The 22,801-nt window shown below is 37.0% G+C and overlaps 1 protein-coding gene across 2 annotated transcripts in view; it reads right to left on the bottom strand.

Moving 5' to 3' along the window:
* The window catches only part of PPP2R5A (protein phosphatase 2 regulatory subunit B'alpha), a 61,289-nt gene that overhangs the window by 11,464 nt on the left and 27,024 nt on the right, over positions 1-22,801 (bottom strand). For both annotated transcript variants that reach the window (XM_002760545.7, XM_008985253.5), the window contains exons 2-4: positions 12,540-12,736; positions 8,880-8,981; positions 4,149-4,241 (exon numbers count right to left, since the gene is read on the bottom strand). In XM_002760545.7, coding sequence (XP_002760591.1) covers positions 4,149-4,241; positions 8,880-8,981; positions 12,540-12,736 — 392 coding nt within the window. The remainder of the gene's footprint in view (positions 1-4,148; positions 4,242-8,879; positions 8,982-12,539; positions 12,737-22,801) is intronic.

Below are 22,801 nucleotides of genomic sequence, written 5' to 3'. Positions count from 1 at the left end.
CATGCTCCTGTACCTAAATTGGGCCAATCGGCACTCTCTGATATTCTGTACAACTTTTTAGCAAAGCCTGAGAGAAGAGACCTTCGAGAAAAAGTCAGAATCTCAAATTTCCATTTAAAATGGTAAAGAAACTTAATTTCTTCTGTCAAAAAAAAAATACTGTATTTTAAACATTGGATTTTCTTAGAAAAATATAAAATATTCTCTCTAGAGTACAAATATCTGTGAAGTTAAGGAATTTTATGTTCTGAACTTTCATGTTTAAAATTACAATAAAGATGGCAAGCTCTGAACCTCATCAGAAGTTCTTACCATTTTGTTTTGAATTATATATAATTGCTAACACATGCATCTGAAACCAAGTGGATGACTTAAGTCATATTTATATACTCCCAAAACAAGTGACATACTTATAGTTTCCATTCTTTGTTTGGTAGGCTGTTAAGGCCTTGATGAGACTCCAGCAAAAAATATCTATGGAGTATGAGAATCTTTGTTAATATACCTAATAAATTCAGATAAAATTATTCTCATTAAAATGGCAACTAGGTGCGGTGGGTCTTGACTAATCTCGGCACTTTGGGAGGCCAAGGCAGGCAATCACTTGAGGTCAGGGATTTGAGACCAGCCTGGCCAACATAGTGAAACCCTGTCTCTACTAAAAATACAAACAAATCTTAGCCAGGCATGTCAGCACACCTATAGTCCCAGCTACTTGGGAGGCTGAGCCACAAGAATTGCTTGAACCCAGGAGGCAGAGGTTGCAGTGCACTCCAGGCTGGGCAACAAGAGCAAAACAATGGCTTAAAAAAAAAAAAACGCTAACCCAGGAGGTAGAGGCTGCAGTGAGCTATGATAACATCACTGCACTCTAAACTGAGAGACAGACTCCAGAAAAAAAAAGGGCAGTGGGGAGGCAGGCAGGCACTGTGGCCCATGCCTATAGTCCTGCAGCACTTTGGGAGGCCGAGGCGGGAGGATTGTTTGAGGCCAGGAGTTTGAGACTAGCCTGGGCAACATAAAGGGACAGTTAATTTTCATATTTTTTTTTTGTAAAGAAGAGGTCTTGCTATGTTGCCCAGGCTGGTCTTAAAACTCTCAGCCTCTAACAATCCTCCTGCCTTGGCCTCCAAAACTGCTGAGACTACAGGTGTGAGCCAAGGCACCAGGTGAAAAAAAAAAAGTTGTTTTTTTTTTTTAATTAGCCAGTATGGTGGTGCATGCCTATAGTCCTAGCTACTCAGGGAAGCTGAGGCAGGAGCATTGTTTCAGCTCAGGAGTTGGAGGCTGTATTGAATTATGATCACACCACCTCACCCCAGCCTGGGCAAAGAGGTGAGACTCTGGCTCCTGAAGGGGGCTTACCTACTCAGACACTCAAATTCAAGTTTCTAATGCTGGGTTTACTTGGAAGAAATGCTTTCAAATTAATAAAAGGAGCCCTTAATTGTTAAGGCTGTCAAGTCTAATTCAAGAATATAATTTAATACAAGTTGACCTTCAGGAGGAAAAGAGTCGAGAACAGTTGTTAGCTAAGTTTCAGTTTTGAATCTATTTAAAGAAATGCATGTTCAAATATTATAATTTAGATAACAATTTAAAAATAGTAAAACAAAATGATAATCAGGAAGTTATGTTTCTTATCCTAGCTCTGATACTAATATCTAAATGCTTTTAAGGGTGATTCATAATCTTTGAGCCTATGTTTCTTCATTGATAAAACAAAGAACATTGAAACCAATTATTTTGGCCAGTTGTGGTGGCTCACACCTGTAATCCCAGCACTTTGGGAGGCCAAGGCAGGCAGATCACCCACCTGTGGTCTGAAGTTCAAGACCACCTGCCCAACATGGCGAAACCCTGTCTCCAAAAAAGTACAAAAATTAGCTTCGTGTGGTGGCAGGTCCCTGTAATCCCACCTACCCAGGAGGCTGAGACAGGAGACTCACTTGAACCCAGGAGGTAGAGGTTGCAGTGAGCCAAGATCGTGCCACTGCACTCCAGTTTGGGCAACAGAGCGAGACTGCCTCAAAAAACAAAAAAAGAAACCAAATAATTATTCTGTTATAAAAAGAAAATACACTATCATGGTCAGAGAGCCTAGTTTAAATACAGATTATCCCCAGCTACTAGCTGTGTGAAATTAGACATGGTCTAGCTCTTTATATAAAAGCACATAAGAATAATACCTGGCGCATTAAAAATACTCAGAAAAATCTTAGTTTCCTTCTTTCTTCTGAAATTCTCTGATTTGAACATAAATTGGAATTATGCAATTGTTTTCTTCTCTTGAAATAATGTCCAAATTTAATAAAATTTTCTCCTGTTCTTCTACGTCTTAAAACTTAACATCTAACAAATCATTTTGAAATACAAAATCTAAGAATTCTCATACATACTATTTATTAAAGCAACACCTAAGAATACGTCAGAGAAGTGATCTGTGAAAGCATAGCCATAAAAACTGCTAAGAGCAATTATTGGGCCTTAGCTTCTCAGATAATTCAGGCATTTAAAGTAGAAGGTAGAAAATAGATCCTGCCCCACCAGTTTTCTTCTTGCTCCCCTCACACCACAAAATACAGCAGCCTAAATACCTCAAGCTCTAGACTAACAAAGTGCTAAGGCAACGGTTCCCCTCAACCTGTTATAGTATGAAATACAATTTCATAAGGCATTACTAGAGCTCCCTAATGTATCCCACACAAGAACTGCACAAGAAAATAAACAAGCATTCATTTGCAATTACCAAAATAACGGAACTCCATTTAATCTGATTTTTACTCATGATTAAAATGTACATGTTATTGTTAATACACACCTAATACTTCTTTATAGTTTATAAAGAGCTACTTCAGTGGCTGAAGGAAATATTTTAGGCTATGTTCTTCATTTATCAATCCTTCACAGCAACTGGTCAGAATACTTTATATGAGGTCAAGGGTAGTTACGAATGACCAAAAATGAGCTCTAATATGCCAAACTTACATTGGTAGAATCTTTATCATAGGGCACATACAAAGGTAGTCTGAAGGGTAGGAAAGGTCCTTGCAATGATTTTAATCTTGGCCTCAGCATCAAGTTCCTAAAGAGGCCTTGCATACTGATAAGTATTTCAAAGAGAAAACCTAGAAAGGTTTGGTCTACTTCACAATTTTCTTTGAGGCCAGCCAATTCTATAGAGTTAAAAAGAGGCCTTTAGGCCAGTGCAGTGGCTCACACCTGTAATCCCAGCACTTTGGGAGGACCAGGCATGTGGATCCCTTGAGGAAAGGAGTTCAAGATCAGTCTGGCCAACATGATGAAACCCTATCTTAACTAGAAATAAAAAAAAAAATCAGCTGGGCGTGATGGCATGTGCCTGTAATCCCAGCTACTTGGGAGGCTGAGGCAGGAGAATCGCTTGAACTTGGGAGGTGTAGGTTGCAGTCAGCTGAGATCGCACCACTGCACTCCAGTCTGGGCGACAAAGCAAAACTCCCTCTTAAAAAAAAAGAGGCCTTTAAAGTTTTGAAAATAAAAATGAATACATTCTTGGAAACTGTGAATATGTAGATTCCAAAAATAACAGCAAATATAGCCAGTTTATAAAAAGAAAAAACGCATCACAATTAACTCTTCCTCCTTATGTTCTTAATGATTGTATTTTATCTGTGGTTTAGGAACAGGGTGGTGGGATGCTTAGGTGCAAAAGGAAAGAAAAAGGGAAAGGTAATTGATACTTAATCACAGGACAGGAGCCTGAAGCCCAGACTCTTCACGATTATTCCATCCCTTCTCTCCCCTGTCATTTCAAAGTCTCAATGCTTAAAATATATGTCATGTTTAAAGACTTACAAAGGTAAAACAAAAGATTTGTCCTTGGATTGAATGATCATATCAACTTTTCTCAGATACAGCAGAAAGGGTTGTTTTTCTGGTATTTATAAAATATGAGAACTTAGGATTAAATAGGATAATTTGATTGACTTGATAAAAATATTCTTGTACTCTCAGAGCTAATTCACTTTTATCCTAATTGTTTGGCAGTAATATTAAGTGCTGTCAAATTGAAATAAACCATTAAAGTTCTGAAAGCTTTTAATCATAAGTTAATAAATCACTGCTAAGATGAATATAAGAGAATCTAACACAAAAGAGTTCCTTACCTGTTGTACGAATTTCTGGTCAATGTATCGCTTTGCAATGCTAGGTTGGAAATCAGGGCTCTCCAAAAATCTCAAGAAGAATTCATATACCAACTACAAGAGAAAGTGAAATAAAGGCTAAGATGATGCCTATAAAATACTACACTAAATTATCACTTCATGTTAAAAACACACCTTTCCTTACGAACTTAGTAGGGAGATTTCAGATCTCATTATACAATATAATGAGTTGATAAAAAAATTTTTTAATATAGTTTTAAAAAAACTATAGGCTGGGCATGGTGGCTCACGCCTGTAATCCCAACACACTTTAGGAAGCTGAGGTGGGAGAACCACTTGAGCCCAGGAGTTTGAGACCATCCTGGGCAACATGGCAAGACCCCTGTCTATACAAATAATAAAAAAATTAGCCAGGCATGGTGGCATTTGTCTATTGTCCCAGCTGAGGTAGGAAGATCTCTTGAATCTGGAGGTTAAGGCTTCAGTGAGCCATGAGTGTGCTGTTGCCATTGCACTCCAGTCTGGGCAACAGAGTGAGACTGTCTCAAAATAAATAAATAAACCCAGAAACTAAGTATTCACGATTTGGTTTCCTAAGCTGATAAACTGAGATTTATTTACTGCTTTACATAACTAGATGCAAAACATTAAATTACAGGAGCTAGAAAATAAGGACACTGCCTATAAAATTAAATATTTCTTTTTTTTTTTTTTTTTCAGATGGAGTTTCAATCTTGTTGCCCAGGCTGGAGTGCAATGGCGCAATCTAGGCTCACCGCAACCTCCACCTCCCAGGTTCAAGCGATTCTCCTGCCTCATCCTCCCGAGTAGCTGGAGCTACAGGCATGCACCACTATGCCTGGCTAATTTTGTATTTTTAGTAGAGATGGGATTACTCCATGCTGGTCAGGCTGGTCTTGAACCTCAACCTCAGGTGATCCACCACCTTGGCCTCCCAAACTGCTGGGATTACAGGCATGAGCCATCACACTGTCCTCTCTCATCTTTTATAATAACAGAAAATATAAAGGTCACTAAAAAATATAAGTACTTGCAAAATAAAAAAAAAATCAGCAAATTAATTGGCATTAATATCCAGGATCTATATATAAATGAAGAAAACTGAATAGAGTTCCAGAGACCTGTGTGGGACACCATCAATTATAGCAACATACACATAATGGGAGTCCCAGAATATGAGGGAAAAGGGCAGAAAAAATATTTGAATAATGGCTAAAAATAACACAAAGATTATGAAAAATATTAGTTTACATAATGAATTATAATTGTAACTCAATAAACACCAAGTAGAACAGTCAAAAAGATCCACACCTAGATACATCATAATCAAATTGACAAAACTTAAAGACAAAGAGATAATGTTTATCCAGCAGCAAAAGAAAAATGACTTTTCACATACATGATGAGATCCTCAATAAGATTAATGGCTAACTTGTCATCAGAAAACCATGGATGTAAGAAGACAAATGGGATGACATGTTCAAAGTGTTGAAAGAAAAAGACTGTTAGCCAAGAATTCTATATCCAACAAACTCTCCTTCAAAAATGAAGAGGAAATTAAAACATTCCTAGATAAACACTGAAAGAATTTGTCATTAGCCAAACTGCCCTACAAGAAATACTAAAGAAATTCCTTCAGGCTTTTGAAGAAATGAAAGGATGCCATACAGTTTCTCAAATCCACAAAGAGAAATGAAGAGCACATGTAAAGATAAATATAGAAGTAAATATAAAAGACAGTATAAATGTATTTTTATCTATAACTCAAGTATTTTCCCCCTTTACAAGGCAACTGCATAAAGCAATTATTGCAAAACTGTGTTGGTGGGCATGGTGGGCGTAATTTGTATGACAATACCACAAAATAGTGGGGAGTAAATGGATGTATACTGGGCCAAAGTTTTGTATACTACTGAAATTAAGTTAGTGTTAAACCAGATTGTTTCAAACTAAATTGTTTCAAAATTGCTAACTGTAATCCCCAGGACAACTACTAAAAAAAAGAAAATAAAAAAATACAGTTAAAGAAACAAGGGAATGATAATGGCACCCTAGAAAATACCTATTTAGCACAAAAGAAAGCAATGGAAAAGTAGAGGAATAAAAATGACACAAGGCATAGAAAACAAATGGCAAAAAGGCAGAAGTAAAGCCCATCTTTGATCAGCAATTATATTAAACGTAAATGGTCAAGCTCTCTAATCAAAAAGGCAAAGATTGTAGAAATTACTTTAAAAATGTGATCCAACTGCATGCTGTTTATAAGAGACACACTTTAGATTGAAATAGGTTAAAAGTAAAAGGATGGAAAAGATATATCATGCCAAGAATAACCAAAAGAGAGCTGGAGTGGCTGTAGTAGTATCAGACAAAATTAACACAGAAATTGTGACCAGAGACAAAGGACCTTTTAAGGGCCATCTATGAAGAAAATGTAACAATTATAAACATATGTACACTTATCAAAATGGTCCTAAAATACATAAAGCAAAAACTTACAGAAATGAAGAGAGAAACAGGCAATTCAATAATAGAGACTTCAGTCCCCCTTTAAATAACAGGACAGAAGATTAACAAGGAAACAGAAGACTTAAACAGCATTATAAACCAACTAGACCTAACAGACTTCTAGAGAACACTGTACTCAACAGTAACAGAACACACGTTCTTCCCAAGCTGACATAAAACATTCTCTAGGACAGACTCTATGTTAAACCATTAAATAAGTCTCAGTAAGTTTAAAAGGATTGAAATCATACAAAACATATTCTCCATCCTGCAATTATAAAGGCAGTAAAAAAGAAAAACTTTAAGAAAAAAAAGTATATTCTCCAAACATACTGGAATAAAATTAGAACTAATAAGAAAATTTGGGAAAGTCACAAAAAGGTAGAAATTAATACATTCCTAAATAACTAATGGGTCAAAGGAAAAATCACATAGGAAATTAGAAAGTATTTTGAGCCAAGTGTGGTGGTGTACACCTGTAATCCCAGCACTCCGGGAACCAAGTAGATGGACTACTTGAGCTCAGAAGTTCAAGACCAGCCTGGGCAACATGGTGAATACCCATCTCTGCTAAAACTACAAAAATTAGTGGATGTGTGTGGCACACATCTCTAGTCGCAGCTACTTAGGAGGCTGAGGTGGGAGGATGGCTTGAGTCCAGGAGGCAGAACCAGACCCTATCTCAAAAAAAAAAAGAAAAGAAAAACACGATGTATCAAAATTTATGGGTTGGTTCAAAGATATATATGAGGCCAACAAACATGAAAAAATGCTCATCATCACTGGTCATTAGAGAAATGCAAATCAAAACTACATTGAGATACCATCTCATATGATACCAGTTAGAATGGCAATCATTAAAAAATCTAGAGACAGATGCTGGGGAGGATGTGGAGAAACAGCAACACTTTTACACTGTTGGTGGAAATGTAAATTAGTTCAACCATTGTGGAAGACAGTGTGGCAATTCCTCAAGGTCCTAGAAATAGAAATTCCATTTGACCCAGCAATCCCATTACTGGGTATATATCCAAAGGATTATAAATCATTCTATTATAAGGACACAAGCACACATATGTTCACTGCAGCACTGTTTACAACAGCAAAGACTTGGAACCAACCCAAATGCCCATCAATGATAGAATGGACAGGGAAATGTGGCACATATACACCATCGAATACTATGCAACCACAAAAAATGATGAGTTCATGTCCTTTGTAGGGACATGAATGAACCTGGAAACCATTATTCTCAGCAAACTGACACATGTTCTCACTCATAGGCAGGTACTGAACAATGAGAACATGTGGACACGGGAAGGGGAGCATCACATACTGAGGTCTGCTGGGGGGGACCAAGGGAGGGACAGTGGAGGGTAGGGAGTTGGGGAGGGATAACATGGGAAGCATTGCCAGATATAGGTGATGGGGATGGAGGCAGCAAACCACATTGCCATATATGTACCTAAGCAACAATCCTGCATGTTCTTTACATGTACCCCAGAATCTGAAATGCAATAAAATATATATACATTTTTAAAAAATGTATAGGTTCAAGCAAAAAATTCTAAGTAGAACTATTCATAACAGCTCTATTCACAATAGCCATAAGGTGGAAATAATTTAAATGTCCATCAACTGGTAAGTGGATAAACAAATGTGATATATCCATACAATGGAATAATTCATCCATAAAAGGAAGTACTGACACAGACTACATTTATGAATCTTGAAAACATTATGCTAATAAAAAAGAACCCAGAAACAAAGGCCCACATATTATATAATTTCATTTATATGAAGTATCCAGAATAAGCAAATTCAGAGACAGAAAGCAGACTGGTAGTTGTACAGGGGCTGTAAAGAGAGGGGACAGGGAGTGAATGCTAATGCCAAAGGGATTTCCATTTGGGGTGATAAAAAAAGTTCTAGAGTGGTGATAGGTTGTACAGTATGGTGAATGTACTTTGTGCTACTGAATTGTACACTTTAAAATGATTTAAATGGTAAATACACGTAAGTGTATTTTATTACAATGAAAAAACCCTGAAAAACAGTATTTGCATGAAAGAAAATCATGTTAAGAAAATTGTAAAAGTCAAATATTCTACATAGACACTCAGAATCTAAATGAGAAAACCAGGATTTCTGCACGATAGCATAAATATAAAAATACTGCCAATACATAATTTTGTTCCATACTTGTATGTGAGGCCAAGAGGCCTCAAGCGTGGGTTCATCCTCTTCTGGATCAAAATCTGGATTATCACTTGGAGGAAGTGTACGGAAGATGTTAGCACTGATCTGTAAAGAAAAAATAATTTTAACTTTATGTTCTTTGTTTTATGTGTAACTGAATTCAATAATGCAAAATGAAATATTTTAAAGATTACTTAAAAAAAAAGTTAAGTCATGGCTGTAAGCTTAGTTTGAAATCTATAAACCTCTTCAAGATACAAAGAAGGCAGGTGTTTGTTTCTCTCTTTTCTCTATCCAGTAACTCTGACTTCCTCAGACCTAAGCTCCTGAATGTTACAGATTGCCTCTGGATTCATCTTCCTTAAATTATAAATTGTTCTTTCCAAATTTTGCTTAAAAAGAAAGAAGGGACCAGGCAAAATGGGTCACATCTGTAATCCCAGCACTTTGGGAGGCCAAGGTGGGCAGATCATCTGAGCTCAGGAGTTCAAAACCAGCCTGGGCAACATGGTGAAACCCCATTCTACAAAAACACAAAAATTAGCTGGGCATGGTGGCGCATACCTGTGGTCCCACCTACTGGGGAGGCTAAGGCAGGAGAATTGCTTGAGCCCAGGATGCAGGGGTTGCAGTGAGCCAAGCAAGATCACACCACTGCACACAAGCCTGGCTGACAGAGCCAGACCGTGTCTCAAAAAAGAAAGAAAAGAAAAGAAAAAAGAGAAAGGGGGAATATAGAGGGAGGGAGTAAAGGGAATTTGAGGGGAAAAGTTACTAATTCTACCTGTCTCTAATTTGATTCATTTGATCTTTCTACAATTACTCCCATATTCCAACCTGGCCATATTCTACACTTACCTTATAACTCAGAGTTTGGTAAAATATATCCATTCTTATACATATATACCATGCTAAGGGAGAGATGGCTGAGGGTAGAATGCCTTCACTATTATTATAAACATAGATGATTCAATTTACTGTATTTCATCTACTTTGAGACTTTTAAAAAACATATAAACCTCCTTGAAATCAAGAGGTGCTTTGAGATTCTTCATTTTAGATCCAGTGAAATACAGTATTTATAATTTCATGCTTTACATGATCTTATTACTAAAGCAAATACATAACCTTTTTCTCTAGTGAAGGATAGATTGTGAACCCAATCTACAATTTTTTTAAGAATAATGAACAGACTGATACATCAAGTAGTTTAATAAATATTTAAGGCCAAAATACTCAGGGGCTGATCATCTGAGATAAACTATTCCAGACGTAGAGGATAAGACAAGGAATGTTCAATAGTGTAAGCAAATTCCCAACTACGCTTATGAAGGGGCATCTTTGGTACACAAATAACTGCTCATAGTCAATTCCTATAACCATAAGACTTAAGTAATAACCTAAAATTTGATCAGCCAGAACTCAAAGCCAGTACTTGAGGGTAAAGCTAATTAACAGTTTGATGGACATTAATTTCACAAAGAGCAGCAGCAAGCCATCGATTAGAATTTGGAAAAAATCTCACAAGAGCATAGAATTTGTCCTCGAGATCTTATTTATTATTATTGTCAGTAGTAAAAGAAAAAGTTAACCTTATAGCCAGTAATAAAATTAACTGTATATAACAAATATTTAGAAGGGCTTCAAGAGTCTAAATGGTAAGATGACTCAAGTCTTACTCACATATTAAGTACTCATAAATTTTTATAAAATCTATATATATCTACTATGTGCCCTTAAAAATCAAAATAAAAAATTTTAAAAAACAACAACATACACACTCCTTTTTACATGGGCAAAAAAATTAGATCCCAGAATTTATTAGTATATAGCAGATTTGACTCAAATATTTGAGAGTTTAAATTATCTGTCAACAATTTTAGAGATTACTTCTCACAACTTTAAAAATTCCTGAATACAAGCCATTTGAAATCAGTAACAGTGTGAAATACTGCTTTTTCTCCCTGAACTCTCTAAATGATAAAATAAAAACTCAAAGAAGTCCATCAATATTTATGTTCTCAAACTATCATTTCCTTTTTTTGTTTGCCGGAGTTTAAGAAGCCAATTTCATTTTGATTAATGTTATTTCTATAGCTAATCTTTACATTTTTTTGAGGATGTACATGGTGGCCCATTCCTGTAAACCCAGCACTTTGGGAGGCCAAGGCACTTCAGTACTTTTTGTAGAGATGAGGCCTTGCTATGCTGGCCAGGCTGATCTTGAACTCTTGGCCTCAAGTGATTCTCCCACCTCAGCCTCCCAAAGTGCTGCATTTACAAGCATAAGTGAGCCACCGCACTGGCCTACTTTCCTACTAACACGCTTGGTTCTTCGCTGAGAACATATTTGGACAAGGGGAAAGAAATGAAGGCAACTGTACGTTGTATTTGCTTTTACCTTCCATACCCTGATATAAGTTTAAATTATGTACTCAGCGACTCTCTAATTAGTCCAACTGAATTTATTTATTTATTTATTTAGGGACAAGGTCCTGCTTTGTTGACCCAGGCTCACTTCAGTCTTGAACTCTTGAGCTCAAGCAATCCTCTCACCTCAGCCTCCTGAGTAGCTGGGCCTAAAGGCTCATGCCACCATGCCTGGCCAATTTTTTTTTCTTTTTAGTACTTTTTGTAGAGATGGTGCCTTGCTATGCTGACCAGGCTGATCCTGAACTCTTGGCCTCAAGTGATTCTCCCACCTCAGCCCCCCAAAGTGGTGCATTTACAAGCATAAGTGAGCCACTGCACCAGCCTACATTTTTATATTTTGTTAGTATACAATACAAAAAAAAAAAGACAAATACTAAGCAAAATCCTACTGTTTGATGGAAAATACAGTTGAATTACTAATAAATAGCAAGCATCCTGAACAACCTTACTTCAATAAAGTTGGCTATAGTTTTTTTCACATCAAATACTCCCATTTATTTATATTAACCTCTTACAGATCCTCAGTTTCAATTAAATAAAGTGTCATAGCTGACTCCCTTACCCACTGCTTAAATGTGGAGATCCCTTCTCTTTCCCCTTTAAAAGTTCTCAGTAACAGCAGAGCATGATGGCTTATGCCTATAATCACAGCATTTTGGGAGGCCGAGGCGGGTGGATCACAAGGTCAGGAGTTCAAGACCAGCCTGGCCAAGATGGTGAAACCCTGTCTCTACTAAAAATACAAAAATTAGCCGGCCGTGGTGGTGGCAGCCTGTAATCCCAGCTACTCAAGAGGCTGAGGCAGAGAACCACTTGAATCCGGGAGGCAGAGGTTGCAGTGAGCAGAGATTGCCCCACTGTATTCCAGCATGGGCAACAGAGCAAGGCACTATCTCCAAAATAAATAAATAAGTAAATAAATAAAAAGTTCTCAGTATCTATTCACCTCCATGACATTAATTATCTATCAATCTGTATAACCTAGGCCTATATTTTTCTCATAAGCTCTAGATCTGCAATATCCAATATGGGAGTCGCCAGCCACTGTGACTCTCAATTCCCAAACTTGTATAAGCAATGAATGAATAATCTTTGAAATGAGCTATTTTTTAAAATTGTGGGGGATGTATTAATTATTGGACATTATTTAAAATCAGTTTCATTAATTCATAATTATACCTCAGATCTTAAATTTATATAAATCTGAGGAACATAAGTCTAGAGGCTTACCATTTTTACTATATCAGAATACGCTGATTCAACAATTACACCACGATTAGTTGAAACATACTCAACCAGTTCATTCAGTGTTGCTCTTTTAATTTCTTTGCTCTTCAAGTCTGAAACAGAGTCCATGAAATCAAACAGTACACAACACTGCTGCAACTTCTGACAGAAAAGCTCTTGTTGTTCATTTGAAGTGGCATCTATAAATAAAAATGAAGAAAAACTTAGAAATAACCTACTCAGAAGTTACTTTTATATACTTATTAATTCTGTAGAAGCTATTCACATATATAAAACTTCTTCCAGAAATCTAGTGAGAAATGTACCCATTTAACCCCATCATTCAGGGATTTATACTGGACTCCTCTCTCATTATTCACAATCATCAAAAAAAATTTTTTTAATAGATGTGGTCTTGCTACATTGCCCAGGCTGGATTCAAACTACTGGGCTCACGTGATCCTCCTGCTTCTGCCTCCAGAGTAGTGGAGGTCATGTGCCATCACGCCCAGCTAATCATTAAATGTTATTGATTCTGTCTCTTTAACATATGTGAAATCTATCCTTTTCCTGTCATTCCCATTGCCCATTTCAGACTCCCACCATGCCTCATCTGGAGTACAGCAATGATACTCTAATTGCTCCTCTTATCTGGTCCCATAACCACTACCACTCCTGACTTACCCTCCAAACAACTTCAAAATTTTGTTGAAATGAGAATTGGTGTCTTCAAACCCCATGTTTTCCAATGATACCCCAATAATTAAATAATAAAGTTCGAACTCCTCTGGACTGTATACAAAGTACAGTTGTCTACTATCAAGAGTCATCTCTCAACCCTTTCCAGCATGCCACTTCACACCATACTCTCTGCAGTTCCCTGAAGATTACACAATGTTTCCTCTGTCAGGAATGCCCTTCTTCCCACATTCCAACCTGAAACCACCCTGGAAATTCTACCTACTTAAAAGTTTCAGCATAAGTCCCTTCTTTTTTTTTTTTTTAATTTTTTATGTTTTTGAGACAAGATCTTGCTCTGTCACCCAGGCTGGAGTACAGTTCTCAAAAACTTTCCTTGTGGTACTGAAGCTAAATTGGTTGGGTTATCCAGTCTTATCCTAATGTGTTTTTGGTGCATATCTCTATTACAGTATTTACTGTGCTATATGGCAATTACATTTTATATATTCAACACCCCTCAACTAAAAGCAGGAACCAACAGCCAGGCACAGTGGTCACGACTGTAATCCCAGCACTTTGGGAGGCCAAGGTGGGCGGATCTCAAGAGTTCGAGACCAGCCTGGCCAACATGCCAAAACCCCATCTCTACTAAAAATACAAAAATTGGCTGGGCGTGCTGGCACATGCCTATAATCCCAGCTACTCCGGAGGCTGAGGTAAGAAAATTGCTTGAACCCGGGAGGTGGAGGTTGCAGTGAGCCAAGATCGTATCACTGCACTTTCAGCCTGAGCAACAGAGACAAGATCTCAATCAATCAATGTAAGAACCAAGTTTTATTTATCTAATTATCTCTGTCTTTCTCTCTCTCTCTACCGTTCTTTCCCTTTCTAGTATCTAACACCATGCCTGGCATATAATAGGTGCTCAAAAAATGAGCCAGTCTAGTGTCTCATGCCTGAAATCCCCGCACTTTGGGAGGTTGAGGCAGGCCTTACTTGAGGTCAGGAGTTTGAGACCAGCTTGGCCAACATGATGAAACCCCCGTCTCTACTAAAAATAGAAAAATTAGTCAGGTGTGATGGTGGGCACCTGTAATCCCAGCTACTGGGAAGGCTGAGGCAGGAGAATCACTGGCCAGCTACTGGGAAGGCTGAGGCAGGAGAATCGCTGGAACACTGGAGGTGGGGAGATAGCGCCCCAGTGGGTGCAGTAAGCTGAGACAGCGCCACTGCACTCTAGCCTAGGCGACAGTGAGACTCAGTCTCAATAAAAAAAAGTTTATTGTTTTATATTCTACTTATTACAAAAATATGGATACACTGTATTGATTTGATTCTAACAAATGTTAAATCCTTTTGTTTCTAACCTTCAAAAACATAAAACTTCAATTCTGAACTTCATATATATAAACAAGGGCTTCAATTAGCTCAATCACTTAAATTTACTGAACTTCTGAGAGTAAATTTTAAAAATCATATTCAACACTGATATTTAACTCATAATATATAAGACTATGCCTCCATTCAAAACCAGTACCTACTTTATATAAAGACACAGGTAGAAATCTTCATAAAGATGATAACCTAATCAAGAATGCCTACGCTTTGTGATTACTCCAAAGCAGGAAGCTGGTAAAAATTATCTTGCAATTATATTCAAGCTACAGTTCTTAAAGAAGCTGATTTAGACAAGGTACTGCTGAAACGTAGTAGGTCAGGTATTCTAAGCTTGCTCACAGATTCTTTCCATGGATAAATTATTAGTAAATAATTTTACAATAAAACAAATGTGGATATATTATAAAGAACAGCAAAAGTCACACGACTTTTGAAGTAAAAATATGAAGGCGTGAATTTGCTACAGCTCAACTGTGGCTATGCCAGTAAAAATTTCTCATAAATAGTTCCACACTTCCAGAGAACTTGTATTAACATTTCCTATTCCAGAATCAATGACTCTCTGCTTTATGAAAGCTAAAGTCTATAAACCTAAAATTGGCATTCAGCGTCCATATAATATTGACATGGAGCATATGACATCTTTTACTATCAGTTCGGTGAAGTTTCTGATTCAGGGTCATTTTTTTTTTTTTTTTTGAGAAGGAGTCTCTGTTGCCCAGGCTAGAGTGCAGTGGCATGATCTCAGGTCACTGCAACCTCAGCCAAGTTCATTCAATTCTCCTGCCTCAGCCTCCCAAGTAGCTGGGATTACAGGCGTGCACCACCACACTTGGCTAATTTTTGTATTTTTTTATTAAAGATGAGGTTTCACCATGTTGGCCAGGCTCAACTGCTGACTTAAAATAACACATCCGCCTTGGCCTACCAATGTGTTGGGATTACAGGTGTGAGTCGCCACACCCTGATTCAGGATCACCTTTTATGGAACTGTACTTAAGTGGGAGTATTTTGATGTATCCTTCAAAAAAAAAGACCATTAAATTTGCAGCTATTTTTAATACTAAGTAATAGGTTAGGCAGTTATCTTTATCCCAGAATTAAAATTCATTTTATTGGGGGTGAAAATGAAGCACTAGCCAACATACATGCTACATATAACCAGCAGTCTTATGTTTCCTACCTTTTTTTATCCCAAAATGGTCATTAGTCATTCTAAGCAGAATCTGCTTCTTCTCTGCAAAATCAGTTGTATCTTGAATGCCCCTTTTCTTAAATCTTTTGGGGCTTTTTACCCTCAGTTAAAATGGTTATATGAATTTAATTTCAATTAATACATGATGTCTACTAATACTTATTTAATTTCAACTAACAAAAAGATGTATGCTTGATACTGGTACTTAGTTTGAAAACTAGAAGATGGACACCTCTGCTTACGTATGTACTACACACTAAATGAGATGCTGACGATGTGGGCTATAAGAATCCTTCTCAATCCATAGTGTACGGGAAATCCCCATAGTTCTCTCAGTTATTCAGTAATATCTTTATATAGCTATCTATTTTCAAAGATATCTATATCCTTAATATATAGCTTTATTTTGTAATATATATCTTTATAATTAATATGAATTCCATAATGATGATTTGGCAAAATAGTTGCTATACCTTGAGAGGCTGAGTTCTAACAGTTTTAAAATATTTTTTAGCCTGTTTTCCCTAATGCTAATAGTAATACAGACTCACACAAGATCCCACTTCAATTATGTGATCACCTTATATAGTTAGTCCTAGTCTCTCCTTCTTCCCACTACCACCTCAAAGTGAAACCAGCCCTCTTATTCTCTAAAGGCCACATCTTTGTTCCAGGACTTTTGCCTACTTGAAATGCTTTACTGGATGTCCTCCTCTAGCTTTCCATATCCTACTTACCCTTTAAGAACAAACTTAAATCTCACATTCTCCACAAAATTTCCCTTTGGTTAAGTCAGAATACAATGATATCTCCCATCTCTCAACAACTATAGAGCTCACAACCTCAACTGCCTATTTGAGTACCCATCATCTTTAGGACTATATTCAACAAATGTTTCTTTCATCAACCACCAAAAGATTTCAGGCTCCTCAAGGGCAAGGATTATTAGCTGAGCACAGTGTTTCCTCTTTATTTCCTTTGTATCTAGGGTAAGATGTATAATCAACAGTCTACCTTGATGGTAGAATTAAATGGATTAAGTGAGGTAACAATCAAGAATATGAGTGCCACGTATTTCAAAGTGAAATACAAATGGAAAGTATGTTTTTCTAACACTACAGGCTACTTAAGCAGCCTGTGGCCAGCACAAAAGAAGACACAAAATGACTTCAGGATTGGAAAATAGTCATGTGCTGCATAACAAAGTTTTGTCAACAACAGACCGCATATATGATGGTGGTCCCATATAATACCGTATCTTTACTGTACCTTTTCTTGTTTAGATACACATATACTTTTGCAAATTGCCTACAGTATTCAAAACAGTTACACGCTACACAGGTTTGTAGCCTAGAAGCAATGGTACAGCCTAGATGTATAGTAGGCTATACCATTTAGGTTTGTGGAAGTATACTCTATGTTTGCACAATGACAAAACTGTCTAACGATGCACTTCTCAGTACTTAGCCCCATCGTTAAGCATAATCATATTAGGTTTAAGAACATGTTACATATTTTTAAAAAAAACACTTTTCTGGGCACCTAATTCTTGGGTCTCTTCCAGAAAGAAATTTATGTTTTTCATAGCATATGCATTCAATAATCCATTCCTTAGCCTAAAGATGCATTTAAATTTGTTTTTGTTTTTTCTTCCCCGGAACTACATCCCAGTATTGCATAATGCTTGGGTGGGATAGGTCACGACTGAATTTTCCCAAACATTAGACGCATTTAGAAGCAGTTAATATTACAGCTCCATTGGCTCTGGGTTAAAACATAAGTTTCCAATTCTTGATTATTTTTAGGTATTATGGTACAGAAAGATCTTTTCCTATTAAACCCTTCCCATAAGTTTATAATGTCTATTGGGCAGTCTGCTGTGCCACATATTAAAATACAGTACTAGTGCTAATGTTAGTACTTCCTTCATTCCAAAGACAATTCTAAGTGTTTTCTATGTACTAATTTAACTTTCCAACAATCCTTTAGAGCAAATTCTGAAAGTCAGAGATGATTTCCTGCCTTCAAAAGATTACAAGCAAGTTGAGAAGTCAAGATACAGAACACAGAAAGTAATGCTATCAGGCAAAATGGAAAAGGTACTACCACAGTATGTATTTACCACATGTATACTGCTACTCTCCACACAATCTGAAATCAAAAAGAATTCAAGAGTGCTTACAAGATTAAATATAAACAGAAAAATTAAATAAGAATTAAATGCAAGAAAGTTTTACAAGGGTATTTGACTGCTATATTTAAGGGTTTTTTTTTTTTTTAACTAAGTTTCTTGCCAGCTAAGGAAAAACGGTTGTGAAGAGTAGGCCAGACTCTAAATGGTTAAATGAGAGAAGAGAAGCTGCTGTCATCTACTGTTGGTTGGCCTACTTGTAGGATCAAGACATGCAACATTTTTATATAGGTCAAAAACATTTTTATAGTAGTTATCCTAGTAAGAAAAGATGGTAATCATGGTTTTCATTATTTAAAAAATTATGAAATATTTTGCATTTGCAGCTATTTAATATGACCCAACTCAGGAACATTTCTGAAACAGTAACACTGAATTTTCTCATGAGAAAAAAGAGCAGAAAATATAAATAGGTTGAAAAAAGATCAGCTTATCTTCTTGCTGTATTTCATAAACATGAGTAACAATCTGTAAGAAAAAGAACACATAGGCTAGGTGTGGTGGTTCATGCCTGTAATCCCAGCACTTTGGGAGGCTGAGGCAGGTAGATCATCTAAGGTCAGGAGACCAGACTGGCCAACATGGTGAAATCCCATCTCTACTAAAAATACAAAAAATCAGCTGTGCATGGTGGCGCATGCCTGTAATCCCAGCTACTTGGGAGGCTGAGGCAGGAGAATCACTTAAACCCGGAAAGTGGAGGCTGCAGTGAGCCCGGACTGTGCTGTTGCACTCCAGCCTGGGCAACAAGGTTTTCTTGAACTGATAAACTGATGACATATATCTGTTTAAATGGATACTGATTTCTTCCAAAATGTGTAAATAAATGAGTAAATAAGAAATGAGTATTTAAGGTTCTAGTGATCTCTATTTAAATGAAGAGAATGTCCTACACATAAACCTATAAGTATACAGTTGATCTGCATTATCCATGGAGACAAGTTCCTAGACTCCCCCGATACCAAAATCTGAGGATGCTCAAGTCCCTTATGTAAAATGGTATAGTATTTGCATTAACTTATCTAATGCCTCCTGTATACTTTAAATCATGTCTATATTACTCATACCTAATACAATGTAAATGCTATGTAAATAGTTGTTGTACTATATTAAATAAGGAATAATGACCTGAAAAAAAGTCTGTACATATTCTGTATAGACTCTTCCTCCCTCCCCTGGAGAATTTTTGATCCAGGGTTGGCTGAATCCACAAATGTGGAACCCACAGATATGGAACGCCAACTGTATTTTGATCTTCCGAAGTATTTACCAAGGAGCAATTCAGACTACTGTCTACTATCATGGTATACCATGTTTAACAATTTCAAATGCCTGAAGTCTTTATGTTGCCACAAGGAAATTTGACTATACACTTACTTAAGAATATATGTAATGACCTGCAGTATCAATTTGTAGTCATCTCTTCAGCATCAGAGCTAAGGATTTATTAAAATCATTCTTCCAAAAATAAAAATTAAAAAAATTTTTAAAGCATTATTCTAGAAAATGTCACTAAATCCACAATATAAAAAGCTCTGCATGAATATTACGAAAGGTACAACAAACTGCACAGTCTAGAAATTATCTTTAAAATATATATATGCTTTGCTAAATACATAATTTAAATTTGGCTAAAATGTGTGTTTTTAAAGCACATTTTAAACTGTATTTCAATGTATTATGACTGCTACTTGATCTCACTAAAGAATTCTCATCACTGTAAAAATCCCTGCATGGCCTCAAGCTAAGGGAGACTCAAGATAACTCCAGGGAAAGGCAGTATTTCATCCTTGGTGGATTATTAACAAACTTTTAAAAATTCATAAAAGCCCTGCTAGGTTTTTCCTAAATTCTTTTTTTTTTTTTCAGTATTCAACTTAAAAATATATCTGGCTCACGCTTTTTTTTTTTTTTTTTTTTTTTTGAGACGGAATCTCGCTCTGTCACTCAGGCTGGAATATAGTGGTACAGTCTCGGCTCACTACAACCTCCACCACCTGGGTTCAATCAATTTTCCTGCTTTAGCCTCCCAAGTAGCTGGGACTACAGGCTCCCGCCACCATGCCCAGCTAATTTTTGTATTTTTAGTAGAGACGGGGTTTCACCATACTGGCCAGGCTGGCTTCAAACTCCAGACCTCGTGATCCACCACCTTAGCATCCCAGAGTGCTGTGATTACAGGTGTGAGCCACTGCACCAGGCCCTGGCTCACACTTTTAGGAAGTATACTGCTCTAGTATACCATTTTTCAAAGTGTAGGTTGCAAGCCAGGTCACAACCAGAGTTAAGGAAAAAAAAATCAGAGTGTATTGCACGTAAGGATATTATGTCATGAAAGTATGTAAGTTGTGAAACAAAATGTGTTTCTCACTATAGTTTGCAGTCAAAAACCGTTTGAAAGCCACTGCTTTACAATATATAAAGTACTGCAAGATCCCACACTATACAGGATGCCCAAGATCATAAAGCAAATTTGTACTCAAGCCAGGATTTAAACCACCTAGAATGTAAGGTAAACAAGTATGAGAATACTGTTTTTGAAATATCAAATGTTCCTTTAAAAGCTGTATTTTAAATCCTTACCCACTTGAAAAATTCACAGTACATATTAGTTAAAAATGGCAATTTTGTTTTTCTCCACTTCCCTCTAAAATGAGAGTAGACCCCCTCCCTCCAAAAAAGATAAAAACCCACAATAACAGAGAACAGAAGAACAGGCCCTTAGGCAAGAGACTTCCGCAAATTTCAGGGAAAACTTTAAGCAGGTGGAGAAGTGGTAACTGGCAATACTAAACAGAAGGGGGATTACAGACAAGGATCCTACAAAACTTCAGATTAGCTCAAGATTAAGCAACATCTAGTGAAACAGAGGAAAACATTAACTGAAATAGGGGGATTAAATAAAAGTCTAGATCTGCTCAGCAGTCCACCATTCCACTCCAAAAGACAGTTAAGCTTAGGCTTCACGCGAAAGAAAATTAGAAGGTTCTTTCCTAAAGAAACTAGTGTGAGAGAAGGATTCCTACCTTCTTCTAGCATTTAACTAGTTCCCTGGCCAAATTACTCTAAACAAAACCAGATAATCAATGAACCCGAACCAACTCTTACAGTAACTTTTTGTTTATCCAAACATATTAATACAAAGTAAAAGATCACCAGACATTCAAGGAAAGACCACAACATGACATAAAACCAAATACACAGAAAAACATGATCCCAAAGGGATAATTTAACACATCACTGAAATTTCAGGAGAAAAAAATATCTCATTACGTGGAGATTTGAGAGAGAAACTGGGAATATGTTAAAGGTACAAGAATAAAAAAGAGACAACTAGAAACTCCAGGAAAAACTAAAAAACTACAAGAAAAGAAACAACTATATTTTGTGGTTCTGGAACCTACACAAACATACAACATAATCATCATCCACTGACTTTTCACTTTTAGAATTAATCTACAAAGCTGACCGTGGTGGTTCACGCCTGTAATCCCAACTACCTGGGAGGCTCAGGTGGGAGGATCACTTGAGGCCAGGAGCTCGAGAGCAGCCTAGGTAAAATAGTGAGACCTTGCTCTTAAAAAAGAAAAAAATATCAGCCAGGCGTGGTAGTATGCACCTGTAGTCCCAGCTACTCAGGAGGGTGAGGTGGAGGATCCCTTGAGGCCAGAAGTCTGAGGCTGCAGTGAGCTATGATGTTGCCAACTGCATACCAGCAGCCTGGGCACCTGAGTGAGACCTCGTCCCTTAAAAAAAAAATAACTTGCCTGGGCGCAGTGGCTCACACCTGTAATCCCACCATTTTGGGAGGCCAAAGCAGGCGGTTCACGAGGCCAAGAGATCAAGACCATCCTGACCAACATGGTGAAACCCCATCTCTACTAGAAATACAAAAATTAGCTGGGTGTAGTGGTGTGCACCTGTAGTCCCAGTAACTCAGGAGGCTGAGGCAGGAGAATCACTTGAACCCAAGAGGCAGAGGTTGCACTGAGCCAAGATCTTGCCACTGCACTCCAGCCTGGCAACAGAGCAAGACTGTCTGAAAACAAACAAACAAAACATTAACTTATAAATTATAGAAAACTTAATTATGGTTATAGAAAATAAATGATATCAACCTTAAAAAATGTAAAAGTGAAAGTGAAAGAAGAGGAGAAACTGTGGGGCACTTACCTTTCCAACTTAACTATTAATCCCTTTTTTATATCACTGATTCCATTCATAATGATACTTAAAGGTCTCTGAATGGCCTGTTTGCACATGCACTGATTGGAATGCACTCTCATCATTCTTCATTCTCTTCAGAAACAAAGACAATGACCATCCAAACATTAAACAGTGAGAAAATTTTTAATGGATTTCAAGAATAGCATGACCACTAAACATAATTACATACTTTGCTGTTAGAGAATCGAAGTACATTAACCTAAAACCATTATATAGTTACGAAACTTCACTTGCTCAAATTCCATGCTTATAGTACAAGTACTACACTTGTACCATAGTACATGTCTGGATGATCATTGTCTTTGCTTCTGAAGAGAATGAAGAAGAATGATAAGAGTGCATTCCAATCAGTGCATGTGCAAACAGGCCATTCAGAGAACTTTAATCAGTATGAACGGAATCAGTGATATAAATGAGTTAAGTTGGAAAGGTAAAGTGCCCCACAGTTTCTCCTCTTCTTTCACCTTCACTTTTACATTTTCAAGGTTAATATCATTTATTTTCTATAAGCATAATTAAGTTTTCTATAATTTATAAGTTAATGTTTTGTTTGTACTATAGGCATGGAATTTG

This window comes from Callithrix jacchus, chromosome 19 (genome assembly GCF_049354715.1).
Source record: "Callithrix jacchus isolate 240 chromosome 19, calJac240_pri, whole genome shotgun sequence".
NCBI lineage: Eukaryota > Metazoa > Chordata > Mammalia > Primates > Cebidae > Callithrix > Callithrix jacchus.
The sequence above is the reverse complement of the archived record's forward strand: the minus strand, read 5'-3'. Positions and strand labels throughout refer to the sequence as shown.